The sequence below is a fragment of the Choloepus didactylus genome, chromosome 4 (assembly GCF_015220235.1).
Source record: "Choloepus didactylus isolate mChoDid1 chromosome 4, mChoDid1.pri, whole genome shotgun sequence".
Taxonomy (NCBI): Eukaryota; Metazoa; Chordata; class Mammalia; order Pilosa; family Megalonychidae; genus Choloepus; species Choloepus didactylus.
The window spans coordinates 67396737-67419776 of record NC_051310.1 but is presented as its reverse complement, the minus strand read 5'-3'; the positions used below and the strand labels follow the sequence as shown (position 1 = coordinate 67419776).

Here is a 23040-nt window from a genome sequence, read left to right as displayed (position 1 = left end):
ATATCCCTTTTCCAGTGAATTGGAAATTTGGCAGGCAGACAGTGTTTGGACCGATAGCATTTTATTATGTGCCAATTTGTATGAATTCCTGCTCTGCTACAGATCCCTTGCCAGAAAATGGAAAGACTTCCCATTTCCTGTTTCACATTGCCAAGGTGAACTGGCTCGGTAGGTTATGTTCATTCCTGGGCCCTTCTGGGTGCAGGGAAAGGAATGGAGAGGTTTTCCAGGACCTGAAAGCAGGGTGGCCACTTGTTCTCTCAGCTGCATGACAATGTGGGTGATGAGGATGAGTGGGTGGATACAGGAACCCAAAGTGGAGACCCCTGAGACTCAAGCTCTTTCTTTGGAGAAGCAGATGAGGCCAAGAAATGAGCAAAAGCAGGAATGGCTGGGAAATACACAGGGAGTGTAGGAGCAACGGGACCCTCCAGGACAGGCCCTGGTATTAAAGATCACCATTCTTTTATCCAGGTCTTCATGCAGCCCAGGTTACAGTACAAGTCTGCAAAGTAAGTTAAAGTAAGCAAGGGAAATAAATGAGGCAAGCAGAAAATAAAAGCAGGAAGAAGAGCTGGAGCCAGATGTAAAGCTGGTACTTTGCACAAAGAGCACAGCTGGAAAGTCCGTGTGCTTGGCAGAGGGATGCAGCCATAAGTGCAGCTCCCCAGCAGCCTTGTGAAAAGAGGAGGACAATGATCAAACCCTGGGCCTGCACAGTAGATACAGAGGTCACTGGGCATCAGTGCAAGCATCACTGAAGCCGCACTGAGAGAGGGTCTCCTGTGGGTGCCCCAGAGAGGACAATGAGGGGTGCCAGGAGAACTAGGAGCCATTGTTACATCAGCCCATTATCCTGGGACATATATCTGTCTTGCATCCCATAACCTTGTTGAACTCTCATGTTAGTTCTGGGACTTTTTGTTTGTTTTCTTGTGTGTGTGTTTGTTTTTCAATAGATTTCTTGGGATATACATAGACAACCTGAAACCACCTGCTAGCAAGCCCATTTCCTAACTCATCCCTTACTTGCTTGAGGTCCACCTACTCATGTTTATTAATAAGTGACTTGCTTCACCAAAAACCTAGTTCCTGTATCATTCTTCCTCTGTTGAAACTAGTCAAAGCCAGTTCCAATTAGATCTGGATACTGGAGTGTGTGCAAAAGGATAAAATTTTGACCTAAAGTTACCTGTGTTTAATTATAATACTAAAAAAAATGCCCCTCTTCACTTCAAAGCCACCGTTTTTAAACATGCAGTGTATGAATAAGCACGATTTATAACTGTGCATGCTCTACTTAACCCTACCTTCTGACCTACATCATTTCACCCCATCCCAAGGAGCTCCTTTAGACCACCTCCTTCCAAATTGCATAAAAACATAAGTGTCCTCAGCTCAGAGGACAGATCTGACCTTGCTCCTGTCTCCTTACTTGGCTGCTATATAATAAAACTCTTTCTCTTCTTGAAATACTGGTGTTACAGTATTGAATTCTGTGAACATCAATGAGTCCACTTACTCGGTAACAAACCATGTCATATCATCTACAGCAGCTTTATTTCTTCCTTCTGATCCATACACCTTTACTTTCCTTTTCTTGACAAATGGCAATGACTAGAACTTTCAGTACTATGTTGAATAACAGTGGTGACACTTTTGTCTAGTTCCTAATCTTAGGGAGAAAGCATTCAGTCTTTCACCATTCAGTATGTACAAAATTAACTGTAGGACTTTTTGGTAGAAGCTCTTTAGCAAGTTAATGGTATGCTGGACATTTTGTTTAAAGAACTGCAGAGAATGAAGTAATAATATTTATATACACACACCCAGAAAAGTGAGTATCATATGTGCCAGGCTGCCCTTGTGGGGCATGGAGCCAAACCAACCTGTTGCTGAGCTAGACCTGGCTTTGTCGCATTTGGATTACATTGACTTTGCCACTAGCTACACTTATTGTGAAGGTGGGATCAGGAGTTTCCCTTCAGCGGGGCTTAGATCTGAGCACAGGGAGACTCTTGAGATCTGTGCTCTATAGCCAAGACACCAGTTTTCCAAACCTTGGGGGCTTTCTCTTTCTCCATCTTGGCTGCCTTTCTGTTGATAATGATGGTCTCTTGTTCTGCACTTCTGTGCTAATGTTCTGCCTTGGGAGCACATGCTCTGCTCTGCTGCAGCCCAGGGAGGGTGCTGCAGTGCATCCTGGGAGGAGCACATTCTCCGCTCTGGCCCAGCCCAGGGAGGGTGCCGCAGTGCATCCTGGGAGGAGCACACTCCCTGCCCTAGCCCTGGCCCAGCCCAAGGAGGGTGCTACAGTGCATCCTGGGAAGAGCTCACTCCCTGCCCTGGCCCTGGCCCAGCCCAGGGAGGATGCCGCAGTGCATCCGGGGAGGAGCACACTCTCCGCTCTGGCCCAGCCCAGGGAGAGTGCCGCAGTGCATCCTGGGAGGAGTACACTCCCTGCCCTAGCCCTGGCCCAGCCCAGGGAGGGTGCTACAGTGCATCCTGGGAGGAGCTCACTCCCTGCCCTGGCCCTGGCCCAGCCCAGGGAGGGTGCCGCAGTGCATCCGGGGAGGAGCACACTCTCCGCTCTGGCCCAGCCCAGGGAGGGTGCCGCAGTGCATCCTGGGAGGAGCTCACTCCCTGCCCTGGCCCTGGCCCAGCCCAGGGAGGGTGCCGCAGTGCATCCGGGGAGGAGCACACTCTCCGCTCTGGCCCAGCCCAGGGAGGGTGCCGCAGTGCATCCTGGGAGGAGCTCACTCCCTGCCCTGGCCCTGGCCCAGCCCAGGGAGGGTGCCGCAGTGCATCCGGGGAGGAGCACACTCTCCGCTCTGGCCCAGCCCAGGGAGGGTGCCGCAGTGCATCCTGGGAGAAGCACACTCCCTGCTCTGGCCCAGCCCAGGGAAGCCTCCACAGTGCATCCTGGGAGGAACATGCTCCCAGTCCAGGTCTAGCTCAGGGAGGGAGCCACAGTGCATCCTGGAAGACTGAGCTTCCAGACCCTTCCCTCATGGCCTCATCCCTGCCTACATCACACAGTCCTTGAAGATGCAGAGATTCCGGTCTGCCAGCCTGCCTTACCCTCAGCCAGGAACCACAAAACCTGTGTTCTCCACAACCCCAGGAAGGGCTTATCACTTGGTTTCTCTACATTTGCAGCGTTTTTTCACTTGGTTTCTCTACATTTGCAGCGTTCTTGTGTGTTATTAAAAACTATGACTTTGTAGCTCATCTGGTTCATTCTCTGTTAGGTTGAGAGCAAAGTTATCTTGCAACTTTATACTTTCTCCCTGGATTTGGAAGTCTCTGAAACAAATTTCCACCAGTGAGAGACTGGAGACTGGATGAAGCTCATAGGTAAATCCTGCCCCTCCTCCTCTACCAAGGCACACGATTCCACAGGAATCATCCAGATTTCCCACCCAGCTACAAACTGGCTTCGTTTTCTTGTGAAGCTGTTGGTAGATTGGGAACATCCTGCATTTGCTTTCTCTCCTCCACTGCCCCACTTCACTTCCTCCCTTCCTCTTTCTGCCCCAGGATCACTCCTCCCCAAAAAGCCTTAGCATGTGTACTTCACTTCAGTCTCTGCTTTCCCGGTAACCTAGGATAAGGTAATTTCTTCTTAAGACTTATTTGAATTGTTCTTAGTTCTTAGTTAAAAGAGCACCCAAAAAGTACTGGGATCAGACCAGGATATAATTGAGTGAATCACACTCAACCTATATGACAAACATTTCTAAAATTAATTGAAAACTTCTATTTAAGTGATCTTCAGAATGCCAAACCCAGACTCAGTGAGAGAGGGGTCCGTCATGGAGTAAGTGAAGAGTTAACAACAGCACAATTGGTCATCTGCTATATCAGGAATACAAGTCATTCAATGATCAGGGCTGCTAGGTTAAAAAGACCCCAAGAAATCAAACCTTTATTATTCATTACAGTTGCATTCCTGCTTCCAATGGGGCTTAGTCAGAAAGTATTTACTAATAATGCACATTATCAGCCATACAAATTATCCGTTTTAACACCTCTCCTTGAGAACCCTTCCATGTTCACTGCATGTGCCTGGGGGAGTCAGAACTAGCCTAGGAGCCTTCTCCCCTCTTGAGACCTAGCTAAAAACTACCCTCGGGGAGAACTCCTCCAACTTTCCCTGATGTCTCTCCTGGTGCTCCCTGGGCTGGACCTCCACTACCATAAGAGGACAATGCATCTTACGTTTCAGCCTCAGCTTAGGGGATTGTCGTACCACTAAAGAGTGGGAACAGTGACTTACTGTCTGGTGCAGTGCTGGGTAAACAGCAGATACTCAGTAAGGTTGAATGAATAAAACCCCACATGGGAGACACATTCCCGAGTGTCTTGGACTCTGTTTCTATTGCTGAGATTAAATGTAGTTTTGAACAGAGTCACTGTTTCTCCTGGGGCTGCTTCTCAGATGGGAGCAATTTTAACAGATCTTTACTCTGATAAGAACTTGAGGCCCCAGTCACTGAATTAGGTGAATTAGCTGTCTCCAGAAATTATGCAGACTTCACTGGCTGACATTAATCACTTTCTACAGACAGGAAGATAAACTAAATAGAAACTTATTGACTCGGTAGTCAGAGATCAATCAAAGAACATATAAACTGGATTATCTAAGCATGCCTGCTGTAAGAACAAAAACTTAAAATGTATCTGGTGTCTTTATACTTCTTCACAATCCAAGGATTCTTCACAATCCTCTTGAATTCCCCAAAGTGATGAGGCTTCCTAAAAGAGCCTCATACAAGCCCTTCCAAAGAGAATTATATCCCAATGCCCTTGTATTTTGTCCACAGAGCTCAGTCTCTCCTGACAGTTTCTCTAAATCACTTTCAATTTTTCAAAGGACAGCCTCCCTCCCAAATTCTCAATCCTTCTTCTCATTCCTAGTCTCAAATTCTTTGCTCACTCATTTAACACTTCAACCTCATTCCTTGAAGAGAGAATGAAAGAGAAAGGAAACTGTCACTGAGGATGCCTTCTGCTTCAAACTCTGTTCCAATCATAACCACAGTCTGTCTGGAAGCAGTGTGGCAACACATTAACTTCCAGACATTGATAATGACAGTTTAGAAAAGCCAGTGCAGTTCCACGGAGAGTCAGAAGTGACCAGTTTGCTGAAGAACTGAGTTAGCTCTAGAGTTGCTCCAATAAAAGCTGAAGATGTGTTTTCACCCAGGAAACCATGAGGGCTTTATGTAATTTAATTTCAATCTTTTTATTTCAGACCTGTCAGCAACAGCGTCTGTGTGCCTTTCCCCCCTCCCTGCAGTCAAAATTCATTTACCTCCCAGGCAGGCGCCGATGGCCATGGAATACATGAGCGGCTGCACAGGAAGGCTGACCTCTGGGTCTCGGCTCAAGTTCAGAAGCACTGGAATCTGGGGAGGAAAAGGATAGAGAAATTACATTTCCTGGAAGCTTAGGGGCACTGCCCATGTTGTACTTATTTACAAAATCCAAAGCAATATTTCAGCAAACTGTAAGAGGCATCGGATGTTTGGGAGGAAACCAAAGTGAACTTTGGAGTTCACAAAACTGCAGTTTGGACCCAGCTGCATTTCCTCCGATTCCAGGCTTTTCCTCAGCAGCACCCCAAGTGAATCTTAAATCTTAATGGCGGGTAAGTCTATCACAGTACCTGGGAATGTAACCACACAATCAAAAGTTACTAAACCCTGCAGTGTTCCAAGTCCTGCATGCTAAGTCTGTGCATGCAGCACTCCGTAATCCTCGAACATCCCCGAGGTGTGTCTGGTATTCTTCTCATTGAAATATGAGGAAACTGAGATGCAGAGAAGCACAGGACAGATCTCCTGCGTGCCCAGCCAGAATCTGAGCACAGTGCCCCGACTCCGAACCCCACGTTGGTAAACCCATGCTAAGCTGTTCCTCATCACTGCTCTGCCCAATTATCCTGAAGCCCCTGACATCTGTGATTCAGTAGCAGGCATCAGACTTAACAAGGAAGCATCATTCTCTAGGGAGTCACGCCAACATTGGGTGCACTTTTCTGAGAAAGATCCGCTTCATGTGATCACAAGAAATGAAATGTGGTGGTTGCAAGGCTTCTGTGAGAGATTTGTATTCAAGAAGCACGCCCCTTGGGGTGGATGTGACAATGAAGAGCAGAGAAGGACATGGCCACTGAGCCTCTTCCAGCCAGGCTCAGGGTGAAATTGATGTCATCTCTGCCAAAGCACCCCAGGGTAACCCCACGAGGCGCTAAGAGGGGGCCCCACACCTGCTGCCTCAGGGGAGGGCCTCGGGTCACTCTCTTTAAGAAGCAGGAGGACACGGGTTCCCATGGACACCCAAAAGGAAAAGACAACACAAAGCCACAAACAGAAGGCTGGAACCAATGCAGCGACCATTAGCCATGGGCAGGATCGTCAAGTGTGGGGAGTTCATTCTGGAAGACCGGATACTCCCTGATGCTTTATCCTGGCAAAAGGATTTCATGGGCACGCCCTCTGTAGTGTCCCCCTGCGGGTGGGTGGATTCTTCTCCCCACCGCTTCTCCCCTCTGGACTTAAACCAGTGGAACAAGGGTGGACTTGACAGGTGGCATGTTTCTGCGTGCCCCTCAGGAGCTCCAGGTGCGGCCCTGAACAGACAGAGTCCCAGGCAGGGGCTCCCAGGCAGGGCTGCTGCCCCATGGGTCCCCGAGAGGATGGACATGTCTGGTCCTGTCAGGTCCAGCAGCGCCCTGACAGATGGGCTGCAGCCAGCCCACTGACCCACCAGTCTGCCAGTCTTGTGTCCCGTCCTCGAAAGCTGGGCTCAGGTGACATAAAACAAATATGAGATTTAGTGAAAAGCAAAAAGCAATTGACTTGGTATCTCTGAAGGAGTGCTTTCCTTTGTCTGGGGTAATATCTCCCTGCACTGTTTGGGATGGGTTTGGAAAACCCTGGGGAAGGAGCCACACTGAACAAACCAGCCTTGCACAAAAGGCCTCCACATAGAGGTGAGCAAAAGTATCCACACAGAGGTCAGTTGGAGAAATGCCACAAAACTATGTGCATAAATTACCATTCTTTGAATTTAGCACGCCCGACAAGAATAAAAACATCTTAACTTCAAAATTGCCTGAGAATTGTTCCTGTTCAAGCAAATGAGGTTGAAAAGATAACGTTTAAAGAGGGAAAGGCAGTCAGGCATTCTCAGCCATTCGCTGCATATTTCGTGTTTCCAACACGGTCTTCAAGGGAATGTGTCAGAGGGGCTGAGAGAGCTGCTCCTGGCCGTGGACCTGGGCCTGGCTCAGCCCACGCTGAGGCTCCCACAGCGTCCTCCATCCCTTGTCCCCTGGAGGCAGGAGCAAGGGGAGGAAGGAGAGGCGGGCCCAGGCCAGGGGGACTTCTGGGTACAGTCATATTTGTTAAATTTCCACACCAGCTGATGGAGAGCTGCAGTCCCAAGACCCCTGCCTCGGCCCCTCAGGACCCTCCCCTCTCCCCACTGTCCCCCAACCCAGCAGGTGAGTTATTGGCACAGCACAATGGGGCAGGGACACTCAAGCTTCTGGCTTCATGGTCTTGGTGGTTGCTCTGATCGCATCACCAGTTGTTAAATATTGTTTACTAGGGTCTCCCTGAAAGATGAGCAAAGGTGAGCAAAGGCAGGGGAACCAGGAGGACGTTAAAGAGCAAACCTCACAGAAGCTCTGGAGTGCCCTCCCATGGCCGGGTATCCTGGGGTTGGAATTTTCACTGAGGAACCGGGAAGTTGTCCTGGAGAGAGAATCCCTAAATTTACAGTCTTGTTCTCTCCTTTCTAAACATAGGGATATATGCAAAAATTCAACAAACTACAAAACTACAAACCACAAATGACAAGTCTTTAGACTTTCCTGAATCATCCGCCCACTGAGAAACATACAAACAACTGTGAATGCTGTTTCCTACCTGATGATCCCAGCTCATAGTTGAACACACAAACTTGGAAGAAATACTCCCAAACTAAAGACAACCTTTCCAAAGAAGAGATGGGCTGTGATTTTGTCTCTTAGTACACTTCCTTGGAATAATGCTAGCATGGTTTTCTAATGCTAGAAGCTTCCAAGTAGATGATGGTCACCCACACTCGCCAGTCATCCCCCCAATCGCTGGTCATCTCCCACACACACTCATAATCTTCCCCTCTTGCCAGTCACTACCCACGCCTGCCAGTTGCCTCCCATGGATGCTGTGTGATGACACACACCAGTCATCATCCACACTCACCCATCGTCACCCAAGCTCATCAGTCATCACCTGTGCAGCTCAGTCATCCGCACACTCACTGGTCATCCCCACACTTGCCAACTGTCTCCCAAACTCACCAGTCATCACCCACAATTGCTAGTCATCTCCCCCTACACCCATGGTCTCCCACTTTTGCCACTGTCACCCACACTTGCTGGTCATCACCCATGCTCACAGGTCAGTTGTCACACAGCCCTTGCTTCTCCTGACCCAAGCTGAGACAGCATCCTCTGCTGAAGGCTGATCCCATCTCTTACTACAGGCAAGAGACTGAAAACCTGTAAAGAAATTATGATAAGTCACCCAGGAAATTCTGGAATGCCTCCATGCAGGGCTTGAGCTGGCCTCACTCCAGCCCATACTCGACACCGACTGTGGGCCTGATTATCGGCAAAACTACCTTCCTGCCCACAAGAGACACTTCAGTGGGAGTGAAAAGGCCCCATTCTGTTCACTGATTCTCACATAATAGTATCCATCTCCTCTATCTGCCTTCCCCTCGGTCACTGCTATATAAGTAATGGGAGGCTGTAGCAGAGAAAACACAAGAACTTAGCTGTCAAGCAGCCAATTATTTCCACTTGAGGTACTGCCAGCTCTAATATCTGGGTCATTGTTTTCCTCATGGTGTTAGCAGCTTTAATCAGGTTAAAAGAAGCAGATATGAGGGAATTTTTTATTGATTCCTTCCACCCATCACACCCAAAAATGCTGCTGCTATAGAGGCTCAAGGCCTAACTCTGAAGGGAGGAGCATGTTGTTCTGCAGCCAGAGGCAGTTCTTCCCAAAAGACATGTCTATGTTTTGCAATCCAGCTCAAGGCTGTTTGTTGTGTTTTGATTTTTCAACCTTCAGTTTCTAGACATTGGAAATGGTGCTGCCATCTGCAGTTTTCTGATACTTCTTGCTTTTTTCCACATGCTCTAAAATCCCCATGTATGTGTCCAGTTGACCTGGTAAGATGACTTTGGCCAGAGTAGAAAAGGATTAGGCTAAACCATAGGCAATTCTCCAAGCCAGGCAGCAGAAATCCTGAACCACTGCTTCTTTGTTCTCTTCAGTGTGTGTTTGATGTCCACTGGCAGAATAAATCTATCTCGGTCTTGTGTTCCGCCACTGCATTGACCTGATGTATTTCCATGGAATGCTTTTTGGTCTCTTGTTCATTCCCCAGGGAAAGAGCAGAGCTAAGAAGGTGGGAGCCTCACCACAAAAAACCCACACAGCAGCTGACGCTGTGCAGTCCTCCCTGGTGTACACAGACAGGACAGAGCATTCTCGGGGGCGTGGCTGGAGCAAGACCCAGAGATAAGAAAAGGACCAGATCTCCTAAAGCAGAAGGAGTTCAGATATTCTGGATTCCGCAGATCCCCGTAAGCCCAGACAGACCACAATGGCCTCTAGATGGTGAGGCTGAGGCCTCGGGCTTCTCCCCACCACGCAAGTGGCTCAGAGGTCGGGCGTGGCTGCAAAGATCCCAGGTGTGGGCCAATATTCTCCCTGCCTCCCCAGGTTCTCTCCAAGGCAACCTAGTGCTTTGGAGGGCTCCACAGCCCTGCAGAGTGAAGACTCTCCAGCACAGGAGACCAGGACGAGGGGAGTAGGAGTGATGCTTTTGAGGTTGGACACCTAAGTCACTGCTCAAAGACCATTTGTGCCACTACAGTTGTCAGGTCAACCAGAAGCCAGACTTGTAGGAGATGCCCATGTCCATTTGGATTTACTATGAGGCTTTGGGCTTACACAATTGTGGGGCAGGTTAAGAGGTCCGAAGTCCACAGGGCAGGCAGTGAGGAGGGAGGAGACGAGCAGCTGGAGCCCACAGGTGATCAGGAAGGAAGATCCAGGGAAAGGAGATGCTGGCAGACTTTGGCCACATCTCCAATGCCAATGGATCCATAAAGCCCATCCAATCCCCATACCTGGCAGTGAGCCCACATGTGCTGGTGTGCCCACGGATACCCAGCACTGCAGATGAGCAGGCAAACCACACCCTGCTCCTGGGAATTCCAGGCCAGCAGCGACAGTACCCACGGCCACCACAAGGAAGGCGGATGCAGAGAATGATGGCCTGCTGCCCACTGGAGGAATACAGAAAGGCTGAATGCTGGTGATACTGGCTCTGAGAACAGGGAACGAGAGCTGAGGGGAAGAGCTGTTGCCAGTGGCAAAAAGCAGAACAGGCAATCGAGGACATACCCGGCAACACACTACAGAAAGTGGCACCAAGTCCACAGGAGATCAGGGTCTGTGTCAGTTGCAGGGAGGGGCCTGGCAGACAGCACCATGATGCTTCCGGAACACTGAGGAACACAGGGAAGAACTGGATACCAACCCCATCAGACTATAAACATGTGGGTAATGTGAACCGAGAGGAGGACATTGTACAAAATTCATCTACCACAGTTTGCTCATTGTTTCCTTCATTTGCAAACACTTGGTGTGCCAGTTTGAATGTATTGTGTCCCCCAAACACCATTATCTTTGGTGTAATCTTGTGTGGGCAGACGTTATCAGTGTCGATTAGATTTCTTTGAGTGTTTCCATGGAGATGTGCCCCACCCAGCTGCGGGTGATGACTCTGATGGGATATTTCCCTGGAGGCGTGGCTCTGCCCATTCAGGGTGGGCCTTGATCACTGGAGCCATATAAATGAGCTGACAAGCAGAAGGAATTCAGTGCAGCTGTGAGTGATGTTTTGAAGAGGAGCTACAGCCAAGAGGGACACTTTGAAGAAAGCACAGAAGCTGCAGATGAGAAACAGTTTGAAGATGGCCATTGAAAGCAGACTCTTACTCCAGAGAAGCTAAGAGAGGAAAAATATCCTAAGTGCAACTAAGAGTGACATTTTTGAGGAACTGCACCCTAGAGAGGAACATCCTGGGAGAAAGCCATTGTGAAACCAGAACTTTGGAGCAGACACCAGTCATGTGCCTTCCCAGCTAACAGAGGTTTTCCGGACGCCATTGGCCATCCTCCAGTGAAGGTACCCGATTGCTGATGTGTTACCTTGGATACTTTATGGCCTTAAGACTGTAACTGTGTATCTAAATAAACCCCCTTTTATAAAAGCCAATCCATCTCTGGTGTTTTGCATTCCGGCAGCATTAGCAAACTAGAACACTTGGTAAATATCTTCTTTGTGCCCAGTACTATGTAGTGAATGTAGATACAAACATGAGTAAGACAGAGTTCCCAGACAGTTGCAGACACACCTTGACAATAATGGTGTTGAGGAACACCATGGGGAGGTATGTGCCGTTGGACCCCAGGAACAAGGAAGCTTTGGATGGGGAAGTAAGCAAAGCATCTAAGAGGCGGATGCATCTGAAGTAGAAACCTGTCTTAGGTTTAGAGAACTCTGCTTTATGAGTTCTGACTCCTCAAGGCAGAAGCCAGAACTCATTTTCCTCACCTCCTGTGCAGTGTGGCCTTGGGGTCCCGAATGCATCTCAGAAATTCTTGGAACTGTGCACTGTCTTTAGATAAATTTTCTTCTTAAACTAGTTAAAGTGAGCTCTGTTGATTACAACTGTTGAATGAAAGCTGATACAACCATATGCATTACAAGTAGAAAAATACCCACTAAAAGTTTAGGAATAAAAGCACCAACTCCCAAAACAACTGGGGGGTGAGAGTGGTGGCAGTAGAATTTGTCCATCCAAGAGAAGTCAGGAAATGACAGCGAAAAGAAAAGTATCAGCAAAGAGAAAGCATGACAAATGGAAAACCGAAAATAAAATGGTAGAAATAATTTGAGTCCATCAATCAACACAACAAATTTAAACATGTTAAATGATTCTATTAAAAGACACAGATTATCTGCTCGGCAAATTAAAAACCCATTTACATATTGCTTAGAAAAACACAGCTACAAAAAGGATAGGAAACAACAACAATTTAAAAAGTGGCTGAAAATAAAGGGTTGGGAAAAGATAAACCAGGCAGAGACCTACACACTGACCCAAGGAGTCATCCATCCGGATACATCGGTAATGGACCTTCAATGCCCACTACAACCATGAAGTATCCTGAATTGAAAGGAGAAACAGATAAATCCAAAAAGTGAGAGACTGAAGACCCCTCCATCAGAACAGACTCGTTAGAAGTTAATCAGCGGATCTAGAGACGATGTAACAGCACAATGGATAGGCTTGTTGTGTAGTGTAGAACTTTAGGCTTACATATGCATGGAACAAATCTGGCCATGTCCTCAGACAAAGCAAACAAAGTCTCAGTGTTTTCTAAGTGTGATAACTTATAGACCAAGCCTCTGACCACACAGAATTAAATTAGAAAGCAGTGGTGAAAACCTCAAATGATAAAGGAGGGAAAGAAGCAGGGAGGGAAAGTGGAACAGACTTAGATGACCCCCCAAAACCCTTGTGTCCTGCACTTCCCAGCCCCCTGCACTTGACCATACCCCAAATTCATGAGGGTAGTTGCTTCAGGAGAGAGAAAAACCAACAGATCCTTGGTATGTGGGGGTGGAGGAGATGTAGGGTGTAGAATAGAGAACTTCAACTTCAACTACAATGCTTGATTTCTTAAAAACAGAATAAACACAAAAAGACCTAGGCCACAGAAGATAAAATGTTCAGATTGGCTCATTTTGGGTGGTAAGTGTATGGATATTTGTCATACGTTCCTCTGCAATTCCCTTGATTTATTTTTTTTAATTTTTGAATTTAAAGTTAAAGCTAGATTTTAAGTAGCTATTAAAATTTGGGTAACAAAAATTTTAGAAATCATATAGCCACAAGCAATAAAATGGTCTTTGTGAAACAAACATGGGGTGATGCTTATGTTAAGGACTTTACTACTATATTTTAGTAAATGTATTAAAGGTATTATAGTAAAATTATACTACACTGTAAAAGTAGGATATAAAATTTTATATACTGTCTGATATCAAGTATGTTTTTAAAAAGCTATACAAGAAAAAAGACTAAAGAACAACGCCAGGAGTTATCTCTACTTGATGCAACTATGGGTAATTGTTTTCTTTCTTTCCTCCCTTTGTTTTGTTTTCCCAATTCCCATGATGAATATATTGCTTATAATCATTGAAAAATGGTTCATAAAATTAAAGCCGTATCCTTGAACTCCATTTATAACAACGTGTGGTATGTGTATATCCTTCACACCCTATAGAACACCAAATCTACAGCTCGCATCTGCCCAAATCTCTCCTATCACGGCTGCAAGTCAAAAGGATAGCCTCCAATTGTTAAAACACAGGAAAGTTAGAATGAACAAGCTCGTGTTTCCCATCAGTTCCCCCAATTCCTCTTCTGGTCCCTGGGTTGACCTCCATTTACCCCAGCCCTGAGCCTACCCCAGCTCCCTCCTCTCCTTTCTCCCAGAGCTCACTCTCCATATGAAGAGCTCAAGGTCCTGAGAGCAGACCAGGGCCCCATTTCCTTCTGGAGAGTTTCACTGGCATGCCTCTTTCTCTCTACTTCCCCTCTCCCACCCCAGTCCTAAACTCATCAATCCCAGGTTGGGAGAGGGTCAATCCCTGGTAGAAGGGGTTGGGAATGCTGAGACCTAACTGGAATCATCCCAGATGGCAGGGTTTATTGGCTGTGGGCACAGGGCCACAAGAGTGAATGGACTGTGGTTTGCTGATGAAATTCTCTGTATTGTGGTCCACACCACATGGCATGTGGACCTCATTTTATCTGAGAACAGGAGGAGTGCCCAAGCAGGCTTGTTATCTTGGAAGCAGAGATCTCAGGAGCATCCCCAGATGCAGTGAGCTGTCTCATGCAGCATCTGGGAGGTACTGCCAACTGTTCATCTGCTGGGTCTCAGGTACCTCAGCCAAGGCAAATAGCAGTGCCCTATGAGCTGAGATAAGGATGCCTAATAACACCTGCAGGGTTTCTCTAACTTGGTAATTCATGAAGAAAATAATGACAACAACAACAAAAGAGTTAACTCAGTATTACTAAACCCAGACCATGGACAAAGAACAGTAGCTAGGTTCTAAATATTATATACAGTGATGTATGTCTTGGGAGCCCTTCCTGCAGACCACTTTGTGCTTTGCCACAGATGGGAGATGGAAGGGGGGTTCATGGTCATGAAAATGTCAGAGAAGACTCTCAGCCCAGTGGCCAGTCATAAGAAGGGGTCACGCACACTTGTCTTTCAGTTTCTAGCACATCAGGGCCCTCAGGTGTGTGTGGCAGGTCCCCAGGTTCTTGTGTCCTTGTTCCTGTCTTTAGTTTGTCATGGCAGGGATTTACAAGTCCTGCCCTAAGCCAAGCAATGAACAGTATTGGAACGCACACCCGTCTACTGGGAGTCAGCCTGTCAGCCTGCAAAAGGTCTCTAATGTGCACTCCCAGTCTCAGCTGGGGTTTGGAACCACACAGGGAACTGAAAAACCCTGCCTAGGCCAAGCAAGAGAAGCCACCCATGCCAATTAGAATAGTGACCTCGTCTGCATTTTCAGACAACAACCAACAGTCTTCTGGTGTCTTGCAATTTTCTTTAAAAAAAAAAATGAATGCAGTCTTTTCTGCAGACGGTGACCCCAGCACACCCAGGGCCCAGCCACACTCTGTGCTCCAAGCCTGCGAGGATGGCAGAGGGAGGGACGTGACGCTCTGTTGTTTGGAGGGAGAAAGCTCCAGCTGTGTTGGGGAGCTGAGCCCTCCACAAGGGGATGGGTGGGACTCACCATGGTGGCGGTGAACGGGATGTTGTCAATCAAGGACGAGGCCAGGGCCGAGACCCAGACAACCAGCACAATGGCGGCCGTGAGGCGCCGGTCTTCAGGGACCATCTGGAAGGAGCAGATGAGAGCAGCGCTCAAATTCAGGAGTTAACTGTGTACAACCGCCGCATGCGCTGATGATGTGGACGTGTGGGAGACACAGGGGGTGCAAGAGGATTGCTTTCTTTTTATACAGCCCAGTGCCCAAACCTGGCCACACCCAGGGTGCTCAGGCCAGATTTCTATGAAGCCACTGATGGGAGAGAAATCCCAAAGCCAATCTGGCTGGAGGGAAGCAGAGTGACCTATTACTTGCTGAAATCCAATGTCGACACTGGAGGTTGGTCTCTCTGCATGCCCTAGAATTGGGTATCGGCAGTGATCATTTAGTCAGACCAGTATCCTGATTGTCCTCCTCCTTAGACAGTTTTTAACTACAGTCTCGAAGAAAATAGCATGCATTTGTAATAATATATTCTCTGGGGAAGAGTTTCCCTTAATCTCAAGACTGCACAGAATAAAATAGGCTCCCTGCGGTACTTTTTTACATAATTAATGTGACCTATTCTTGCCAGATTTTTTTTTTTTTTTTACAAAATCAAAAGAACAGAGGCTGGAGCACATCATATTACAGCATTTAATGTACCTTTATTAACACAGCAGTCTGTTCTCCAACATATTCTATTAAGTGGAGATGCGCCAATGCCTACGAGAAAAGGATCATGGTGAGAATTGGTTTAAAATTGAAATCATATGCAGGATTTAAAAAAAACAAAACAAAACAAAACAAAACATGGCTTTAAAATGAAAAGAAATGACTATAAGGGAGGTCTTGACTCTTGCATCATACAAAAGGCCCAACTCAATTACATAGTCTATAAATAATTTGCGATCATATATGCACACTGAAGATTTACCAAGCAAAATAGTACAACAGCACAGGCACTGGATTTCTCATTGATTGGTGTGAATGTCCACATTAAACTTAAATTCAAATGGAAAGCAATGTCTTCATTAAGATCTGTGTATAGAAGTCCTGTAAAACTGTGCGTAATGAAATGCCAATCCATAAAGAGGATCTTCCAGTGAGTTGCATTTGACATTTCTTTTCAAAGTTAAACATCATGGTTAGAGTTTTTAAAAATAAAAATAAAATGCATGATTGTTATAACCTTCAAAGAAAGGAAGGCAGGGTATATTTAACTAAAGCATGTAACTAATTTCACAGTACTACAAATTTGAAAAAGTGTCTCAAGGGGCAAGTGCAAAGAACATAAACAGGAAAAAGATGATGCACGACAGCTGCTTTCCTGAGGCCACTGTTTTGTCCACCACCACATGGGGCTCTCCGATCCCGGGACAGGGAAATGTTAAAAGCAGAACTAACTATGGAGAGACACGGTTGTCTAGCATCTCTCAAACTTGACTTCTTCACTGTGATTTGATTGTGTGGAATGACTAACTATTGCAAACATCAGCTTGAACATGTTTAAATATAAGTTTTTAAATCCCCATACCATATGGATGGTTGTTAGTTGGCCTTCATTTAAAAACTGTGGAGCCCAAATGTGGGTCTTAGTTCAAAGTCTCACTCAAGTAAGCTGAATCATGAGGATAGAGCCATTTGGAGCAGAGTTTCTCAACCTCAGCACTCGTGACATTTTGGGCCGGATAATTCTTTGTGGTGGGGGCTGTGCTGTGCGATGTAGGATGTTTAGCAGAATCCCTGGGTTTCACTTGCTCGATGCCAGTGACATCCCTCCCCCAACCACTGTGACAACCAAAAATGTCTGCAAACATCACCAAATGTCCCTCAATTGTTTCCATTGAGAACCATGGATTTTGAGTAATCCAAATTTTATTTACATGAAGAAAAATTTCAAACTTTGCAAAAAATAGTAAGTGTAGCCACACCCTTTATTTTGTTATACACCATTGACTAAAAAAGAAAAGTTAGCAGTTTAAACCAGATTAAAATATTCTCCCAGATACCAAATAGAGAAGATTATAAGTGTGGGTATGTGCATGTAATATAGTACATATAGTATTATGGGCACATTTTGATCTGTGTTGTAAACAACTGTATATTTACATATTTAGTGTCACAATTATCCCAAATATAATGGTCTGTAACATGCAATATAAGAAGATAAAATAAAGCCAAATCTCTAAAGTGCTTGGACACTGTATATAATGGCCCAGTTCAAAATAATTAATGTTTTAATTGAAAAAAATTAGAATACGAAGAAAATGCAAACATCTAATTAGTATTCCATATAACTGCAAATAAATATGTATCACTTCCTTCTATCAAACCTAAAGTTTTAAATATATAATATATATTTTACACTTTAAGAAACAAATTTTATGTATAACTGAGCATTATATGCATCAGTCTCCAACCTGCAACTTCTATTGTGAAAAGATGATTGTGTAAATGATAGAAATCACGACATGAATGTAACATTACTATTCTGCTGATGTAGAAAGTAAATAATGAGCTGATTCAGCAATGATCAAATGTTCTTGCCCCACTGAAATAAGTCAATACAATAAATCAAATGCTACCACTTCTTTCAAAATTATGGATAAAGAGGTCTAAGGGCTCCTTTTGCAGCTCAATAAATAGATCCTAGATAAAACACACTCAAGGAACCCTCTCAACATAAAGATGTTTTCTGGCAGGTCTGGGAGCTGTAAGACTTGGCAGGGAAGCAAAACCTTGCCTTGAAGCTTGATGCTGATTGAGCACTGAAATTAGGGCACTGAGGCTTGAGCAGTGGTTGGTTTTAAGGGGAAACAAGGATTTTTACATTGAGCTGCGATCCTTAAATGGAGCTAAAATTATCCCTTGGCCTCCAGCAGAAGCAGACACAAGCAGTTTCTCGAAGAAAACATCTCAAATTTAGGCCATCAGCAGTCCGAAGAAGACAATCACCTTGAATTAGAGAAGAAACAACCAAAACAGATTTAGATAGAACCATACCTGCATGAATTAGAATTCATAGATACAGAATATAAAAGAGGAATTTTATCCAAAGAAACTAAGAGTTGAAGAGTATAAAGGTACCAGTTAACATCACACCTTGATGAATTAAGGATGTAGGTTTTAATATCTAGAGTAAACCACTAAAAGAATAGCAAAAGAGTGCAGAACTGCCAAAAAGGGGGAAATAGAATTTCAAATAATTCTCAAGCAATTTAAAGAAAGGCAAGAAAGGAAACTAAAAATTAAAAAAATTAAAGTAGTACTAAAAAATGATGGCTGACTTAAATGTAAATACAATCAAAATACCTACCAAAACTTATGGGATGCAACTAAAGCCACGCTAATGGGAAATTTATAGCTTGAAATACACATACTGGAAAAAATAGTGAAAATCAAAAAGGCAAGCCTGCATCTCCAGAAGTTAGGCTAAAAAGTAATAACAAATTGAACCAAAATGAAGTAGAAGGATGGAAATACTATAAAAGCAGAAAATAATAAAATAGAAAACAAATATACAATTGTGAGGTTTTTTTTAAAACTAATATAATTGATATACACAGGGCGAGACTGGGGGAGAGAGAGACAGAGACAGAGAGAGACAGAGAGAGGGAGGGAGAACACAAGTCACATCACCAATCCAGTAATGAAAATGGGTTCATCACTTAATTTGCTACAATAAACAGATAAATGTATGAAAACACAAAAAAGGAAAAACCAATTAAATCATTCTATTCATTTTTGAAATGGATATCCAGTTGATTAAGCACCATCTGTTGAAAAAATATTCCTTTCCCTGTTGAATTGCTTTGGCATTTTTTTTTAAATCAGTCAACCAGTGATATCACAGAAAAGGATGGACTGGGGAGCTTCCAGAATCAGTCCTTCCACAGAAACAACAAGTACGCTAGCAAGAACTGGCAGAATCTACTTTTTCAGAACTCTGCAATCTAATAAGAAACTTAAAGCAACCAAGGGAGCGCTTAATGCAGAAAGTGGCTGTAAATTTGGTAAGAAAGCATTGTTGCATTTTTGCTTACTGTCCACCACCCCCCACTGCCCAGCTTAGTGGCAACCACGGGGCTATCAGCCTGAGTTACTGGTTCAACTTGCTGGTGCAAGGACGGCAATATGAACCTCAATCTCAAAAACATTGTGGTTGCATGCTTTGACCTGTCTGATAGTTGCCAGTGGAACAGTGTGGAGGCTTGCCTTGGTTCAACCCCCGCTCAGGAAGGAGCAGCTTCTTGGACGGCATCTGCGTAAAGCATTTAAAACATGTAAAAACATACCTGCCCCAATAAGGATGGCAGAGTGAGAAGCTTCAGGGCTCTGTGTCCCACAGAAGCTTTAAACAACCAGCAAGAACTGGTAGGAACATCTTTCTCAAGGCTCCAGAAAATATTAAGGGTTGCAGTAACAGAGTAAGTGCTGAGTCAAGAAATAGGCAATTTAAAAGCAGCAGGCTCTCATGGTGCCCTGGACAGCCCCTCACCCATTTCCTCACCAGCTCAGCACAGATTCAGCCCATGCTCCTGGCACAGCTCCCTCGTGCTGGTTCCAGGGGGCACAGAGTAGCTCTTGAGGGTACACTGGAAGCTTGTATGTCTCACCCCATCTCTCTGTTGGCAGCCTGAGGGACTGAACCAGGACACTCATCACAGAGCACCCACCATAGAACTTGCCTTTCATGGAGAAGGCAGGTCACAGAGCTCTCCTACAGAAAACTGAGATCAGTCAAATCATGATGTCTGGGGCAAGGAATTGCTGGCTGTAGGACACAGAGCGCAGTGCCTAGACTGTGAGGAAACTGTCTCCTAGGGAAGAGGAGATGTTCCTATTCATGTAAATGGAGGAATCCTAAGACTATACGTGCATGCTCAGATAGGATACATGTGCAGTAAGAATCAGGGAGGTCCATGTGCATTAGCCTTGAGCTATTCTATAATTCATTGTATGAATAAACCATGAAGGAGAGCACTTGCACAGGTCAATCTGCAAATACTGGAAAACATGTTCTCTTTTTGTTTTCCTACTTTTTGTTGTTTTAGCTCCTAGCATTCAAGGAAAGCTCTGTCATAATACTAGCTGGATACAAGCTTAAGAAACAGATGCCTCAGAGTCTAAATTACAGCAATAACACATTAAAATATAAAAATGTCCAGGTTTCAGCAAAAGATTACCACATGTACAAACAAACAGGAAGTGATGAGCCAGGCAAAGGAGAAGATTAAAGTATTAGAAACCACCAATGAAGAGGACCAGAGCTGGGACATACCAAATAAAGATTTTTTTAAATGGTTCTAAATATGCTCAAAGAGCTAAAGCAAAACGTAGTTGAGAAACTAAAGGAAACCAGGAAAACAATAGATGAACACAAAGACAGTATCAACAGAGAGATGGAAATTATGAAAAGAAACCAAACAGAGCTAAAGACCACAGTAACAGAAATTTAAAATTCCCTAGAGGAGTTCAACAGCAGATTGGAGATGACAGAAGAAAGAATCAGCACACTTGACACTAAGATGATTGAAATCATCTAGTCCGGGGAGCATAAAGAAGCAAAAATGAATGAAAGTCAACACAGTGTGAGGAACCTGTGGGACACCATCAAGCATACCAGTACACACATTGGGGATTCCCAGAAGGAAAAAAAAAAGAGAAAAGGAAGAGAGAATATTTAAAGAAACAATGGCTGAAAATTCCCAAATTTAACAAAATACATGAATATACACATCCAGACATTCAGCAAACTCCAAACAGGATAAACCCAAACAGCCCCACATTGCAACATATTATAATCAAACTGTCTAATGCCAAAAATACAGAGAGAATTATGAAAGTCACATGCCATATTTAAGGGAGACTCAATTAGATTGTGTTGATTTCTCATCAGAAACCATGGAGGCAAGAAGGCAGTGGGATGACATATTTTAAGTACTGCAAGCAAAAAAAAAAGAAAAAAAAAAAGCCAACCAAGAGTTGCATATCTAACAATACCGTCTTTCAAATATGAGGGAGATGTTAAGACATTCCCAGATAAACACAAGCTTAGGGAGTTCATCACCACTAGACTGGCCCTAGACAGATGCTAAAAGAGTTCTGCAGGTTGAAAGGAAAGTACAATAGACAATAGAACAAGTAAAGATCTACAGTAAAGGTATATATAACTGCCAATACTATTGCATTTTTGTTTTGTAACTCTGCTTTTTACTTCCTATAGGATCTAAAAGGCAAACACATAAAATGTTACAATAAATCAGTGGTTTGGGACTCATAATGTATAAAATATAATTTGGGACAAGAATTACATAAAGATGTGTATAGAAACATTGTGTATACTATTGAAGTTAAGCTGGTATCAAAGCAAACAAGACTGCTACAGATTGAGGATATTAAATTTAAGCCCCACAGTAACTTCAAAGAAAATATCAGAGAATAGATAGGCAAGCTCATGGGGACAGAAATCCAGGGTACAGCTTTCCAGGGACAGGGGCAGGAGGAATGGGGATTTAATGCATAATGGGTGTAGGGTTTCTGTTCAGGGAAATGGGAAAGTTGTAGTAGTGGAGGATGGTGAGGGTTCTGAAACACTGTGAATGTAAATTATCCCATGGAATGGGGACAAATGGGAGTTGCTGGGATAGGAAAGTTTATGTTGTCTCAAGGTTAATTAAAAAAAAGAGACAATGACAATTAAATGTAATATGTGATCCCAAATGAGGTCTAACAAATGACTAGGAAAGGTTCTAAAGGGCATTATTGAAATATACGAAAAAAACTTGGAATATAGACTGTACATTTTATATCTGATTTCCAGAGTTACCAAATTAAACTAATACATATGGCCAACCAAATTAAAATAATATATATGACCACTTTACAACAAAAAATTACAAGGCAAACAAAGAAACAGGAAAGGATACCTCATTTACAGGAAAAAAAGAAATTGTGAGGAAGTACAGAATTTGGACTTACTAGACTTACTAGACAAAGATTTTAGATCAACTATCTTAAATATGCTCAACTAGAATGAAAGGAACCCAGGAGAAAATGTGTGAACAAACAGTATCAAAAAGAGTTATAAATTATAAAAATGAGCCAAGTGGAAGTTATGGAGTTGAAAATAACATGACTGAAATGAAAAGTTCACTAGAGTGGGTCAACAGCAGATTTGTGTAGGAAAAAGAATCATGTGACAACATGGATGAACCTTGAAGACATCATGATGAGTGAAATAAGCCAGGCACAAAAGGACAATATTGTATAAACCCACTGACTTAAAACAAGTAGAACAAGCAAGCTTAGAGTCAAAATCTAGAACTTAAGTTACCAGGGGACAGGGTGGGGATACGGAATGGGAAGTTAAGTCTTAAAATGTACATGATTCCTATCTGAAATGATGGAAATGTTTTGGTAATGGATGGTGGTGATGGGAGCACAATATTGTGAACTCAGTTAACAGCCCTGGAATATATAACTGCATGTGAATAAAGGGGGAAATGTTAGATTACATATATGATGACATCATAATTTTTTTTAAAAAATCCATGGAACTACACTAGACAAATAATGAGTCATAAGTTAAACCATGGACTTTATTTAATAGTACAATTATTAAAATATGGTATCATAAATTGGAAAAATGTTCCACACCAGTGCAAGGTGTTCTTGGTGGGGTGGTGTATGGGAATCTGTGTTTTATGCATGATTGTTCTGTAAACCCACAGCTTCTCTAATAAAGAAAAAAAAAAGAAGGCAATATTGCAGTAATTGAGTAATTGAGAAACAAAAGGAGTACATGACATAAAGAAAACCAATAGTAAAATGGCAGAATAAGTCTTGATTATCAGTAATCATTTTAAATTTAAATGGATTAAACTCACCAATTAAAAGACAGAGACATGTAGAATAGATTTTAAAAATCATGATCCACCTATATGCTGTCAACAAAAGATGCACGTTAGATCCAAAGACACATGTAGGTTGAAAATGAAAGGATGGAAAAAAATTATCCCTTGCAAATAGTAACCAGAAGAAGCTGGTTT

At 44.0% G+C, this 23040-nt stretch overlaps 1 protein-coding gene across 1 annotated transcript in view; it reads right to left on the bottom strand.

Moving 5' to 3' along the window:
* OCA2 (OCA2 melanosomal transmembrane protein) overlaps positions 1–23040 on the bottom strand; it is a 386050-nt gene that overhangs the window by 97370 nt on the left and 265640 nt on the right. The window contains exons 20-22 of the mRNA XM_037832810.1: positions 15653–15712; positions 14971–15075; positions 5318–5411 (exon numbers count right to left, since the gene is read on the bottom strand). Of these exons, the coding sequence (XP_037688738.1) occupies positions 5318–5411; positions 14971–15075; positions 15653–15712 (259 nt within the window). The remainder of the gene's footprint in view (positions 1–5317; positions 5412–14970; positions 15076–15652; positions 15713–23040) is intronic.